The sequence below is a fragment of the Camelina sativa genome, chromosome 5, assembly GCF_000633955.1.
Source record: "Camelina sativa cultivar DH55 chromosome 5, Cs, whole genome shotgun sequence".
Lineage (NCBI taxonomy): Eukaryota > Viridiplantae > Streptophyta > Magnoliopsida > Brassicales > Brassicaceae > Camelina > Camelina sativa.
This window is the reverse complement of record NC_025689.1, coordinates 32,894,308-32,897,688: the sequence shown is the minus strand read 5'-3', so window position 1 is coordinate 32,897,688 and position 3,381 is coordinate 32,894,308. Positions and strand designations below refer to the sequence as shown.

Here is a 3,381-nt window from a genome sequence, read left to right as displayed (position 1 = left end):
AGAAGTATTTCTTCTTGTGTTCGATTCAAATGCGGATTTATCTTTTGAAAGAGTAGCTGGGGCAGAGGTCAAACTATCACCAGAATTTTCTACACCATGATGTCTCGATGACGTTTCCGAATGTCCAAGAGGAATAGTAGAAGACTGAATATGCGTAGAATGTGGAAGCTCAGAGCTCGTACCGTCTGTAACTTCAGCCAAGTTTTCAGAGTCAGGACAGACGTCTGTGGCACTATCTACCTCATTCTGTGCCTTCTCAAGCACACCTGACACTGTTTCGTGTTTTTCATCAGAAATTGCAGACCTTTCAACAACCATATCAGAAACAGTCTGTTCATCACATTTTAAGTCTTTCTCTGGAGTTGAAGAACCAGAAATCTCTGATGAGGCATGGCTTGACCCTTGCGTATATTCGTCAATATTTGTATCTACTGAATCAGACGCTGGAGCATCAGATGTAGGAGACACCTCCATGAGTTGCTTCTTAAACCCGTTGGTAGCTGGGAGTGATGAATTTTCCTTGGCAGCAACAGTTTCTGTTTCGGGAACAGAGACCAGAGAGCCTGGCATAGTCTGTCCACGATCCTGAGTGAAACAGCGCCAAACAAAAATAAAGTAATTTAATTAAGTAATAAACAAGAAAAAATGAATAATACCCAAAATCAAAACACAGTATCATACCTCAGTCAGATTATGAGGGGATTCCACCCTACATGTCTGATTCTCAGCTGTGATCGACTCACTCACCATTTCCGCTCTTCTAATTTCAGTCGCTGGTCGAGCAGACGAATTAGGTACTACAGAGACAAAACCAGGTTTAGGCTGCTGTGAAGAGCTCAATGAACCTGCATCCACGTCCTTTTGTGACAGAGAAATGTTAACTTCTCCATGTGACTTGGCTTTTGGTGATCCAAGCTTTTCAGACGCCCCTGCTGGCTTCACTGATACCTTCGCATTAGCAGGTAGAGCAGATGACATCACATTTTGGGCATTGCGTGCTTTCACGGAGGAAGAAGAATCAGATGAAACATGTGGCAGAGCTGCAGGTCTGATATGTTGTGGAGCGGTATGAGCAGGTTGGTTGATAATTTGTACTCTCTGGGACCCATCAATAACTGGGAAAGGATATCTTGGTGCCTGAGCAGATGACATTGGACCACTATTTAAGGGTACAGAAACCGGAGGATATATCATAGTATTGGAGTTAAACGAGGGTTGCACCAAATTGACTGGTCGTGGGGCATATGATCTGGGAGGTGTGTTAGAATGCAGTTTTAAAGCCGCTGATTCGCCTTCTGGATATGGGTCACCACGTCGATCAAGCCTCAGCTCTTCGTGTGTGTCAGGATGAGTAATCTTTACAGGCGTCGTCTTGCGTGCCCCACCATATTTTCCTCCTTGTTGCTGGGGATATTGTGGGCTCAAACCCACACCAACGTGGCCTAACTGTGGGTGAATCTGAGCACCCATTGGAGTTGCAAAACCATGTCCCTGAGCCTGATGCATCATACCCTGATGATGCATCGGATGTGATGGAAGACCCTGGAAAAACACCTGCGGCTGGATTTGAGGTGAATTTCCCATAGATAATCCCATTGGCATTGGCATTTGAAACGAGGTTGCAGTCACTGGAGGCTGCATATGCATGTTTGGCCCACCGAAGTGTACAGGGTGAGGAACCGGAGCATGCTGATATGGTGTCTGCACAGCAGGCATGCGAATATTTGTAATTGGAGACTTCTGCGTTTGACTTGGAGGGGATATATGTGGGACTTTAATATCTGCTTTTTCACTCGTTGGATTGTGCCCCTCTTTCCTCATCAACTGATTATCTGCAACCTTATTTGATAAATCTTTTTTGGGTACAGAAGCTGGCACATTTGGCGCCGTTCTTAAAGAAGCTTGCTGCATCTGCAAAACAATAGTTGGATGTGTCAAAGGCAAAGTTCAGAACAAAATGTAATAAAAGTCATCAAATTATATGATCACATCAAGCCCAGCAAACACAATACAAATAACAGAGCATTTAGAATCACAGAACAAAAGTTTGAGACACTGACTAGTGGCCATCCTATAACCAAGAACCATTCATGTAGGCAACAATCAAATTAACAGCAGATGTAAAATACTACAAGGTGGACCTGGGCACGTTTCTGCTCATCCATATTCGGAGGTGCTGAGCTAGTTCGAGCAGGAATCTATAAAAACCAACAGGGCAGATGGTTTAGGTGTTGATGGACAAATCTAAAAAACAGAAGGAAGGAAGAACAACATACCTTCATCAGATCAATAGACCCAAATTGGAACGCAAATGCTTGAGAAGCGTCTCCAGAGGCTGCCACAAAAAAACAAAATCATGATAAAAAAAAAAACTTATACCTTTACAGATGTACAGAGGAATTAAGTCAAAGCTTCAACGCTCAGTGACAAATTAAAAAAAGAGCTACCTTTAGCTGAGTTGGGCGTATCATGGTTCTTGAAAGTCATGGCGGTAGACTGAGAAGTTGGAGCCTTTGGAATAGGTCCTCCACTGTTTCTGTTGATTGATTCAGTTGTTCCACCAACAACCTGTTCACCAGACACTCCTGTAACTAACAAAACAGTGTTATAAGATAAGTTGGACTTAAAAAAACCAAACGATCACTCACACAGTGACCAAATTCATCTGAAAAAATTATCCAATTTAAAAACTTTTGATCAAATAAAAGCTAATCCGTGATTAAAGATCATACCTTGAGAGCGAGAGTGTGCATTGGGACCATTGTGATTGTTAACCGAATGATTCACAGGTGGCAAATTCACCCTAGGCTGCCCTCCTCCTCCTCCTCCTTGAGCATTGCTGGGCTTCTTAAAACTGCAATAAAGGATCAAAATGTTCATATCCCTTCCAAATTAAACAAAATCGAATTTGATTAGAAGAAGGAAAACAAAAAAAGAACCTGCGATTGGAAGAATCAACGAAAGGGGCAGGGGAAGGGGAAGGGGCAGGGGCAGGGGAAGGGGAAGGAGGAGCGCCGGCTCCCTTACCATAACCGGCGGCGGGAGAAGATCGGTGTTGTTGTTGCTGTTGCTGTTGGTGTTGGTGGTGGTTACCGGTGGATCGACCAGTTCTACGGTATTGAGTCTCGGGCCTTGATTGATTGTAGGACATCTATAACAAACCCTAAATAATCTTCACACTGTTTTTTTGTGTGCAAAGCTAAAAATTCTAACAGCTCTGTAATGGAGTGAAACGAAACGATAAAATTAGGGTTTTATTGGACGGACATGATTATAGGACCAAGAAAAGACGGGGAGAGAAGAGATGAATGTAGTTTGTAGAGAGCAGCAGCAACTCAATATCAATTATAAAAAAAAAAAAAAAAAAAAAATGGAAAAATT

At 42.8% G+C, this 3,381-nt stretch overlaps 1 protein-coding gene across 1 annotated transcript in view; it reads right to left on the bottom strand.

The window, feature by feature from the left end:
• Positions 1-3,077, bottom strand: part of LOC104788292 (eukaryotic translation initiation factor 4G-like) — a gene marked incomplete at its 5' end in the record, with an annotated part of 8,397 nt that extends 5,320 nt beyond the window's left edge. The window contains 7 exon segments of the mRNA XM_010514028.2: positions 1-585; positions 682-1,911; positions 2,142-2,198; positions 2,277-2,335; positions 2,448-2,585; positions 2,733-2,854; positions 2,940-3,077. Coding sequence (XP_010512330.2) covers positions 1-585; positions 682-1,911; positions 2,142-2,198; positions 2,277-2,335; positions 2,448-2,585; positions 2,733-2,854; positions 2,940-3,077 — 2,329 coding nt within the window.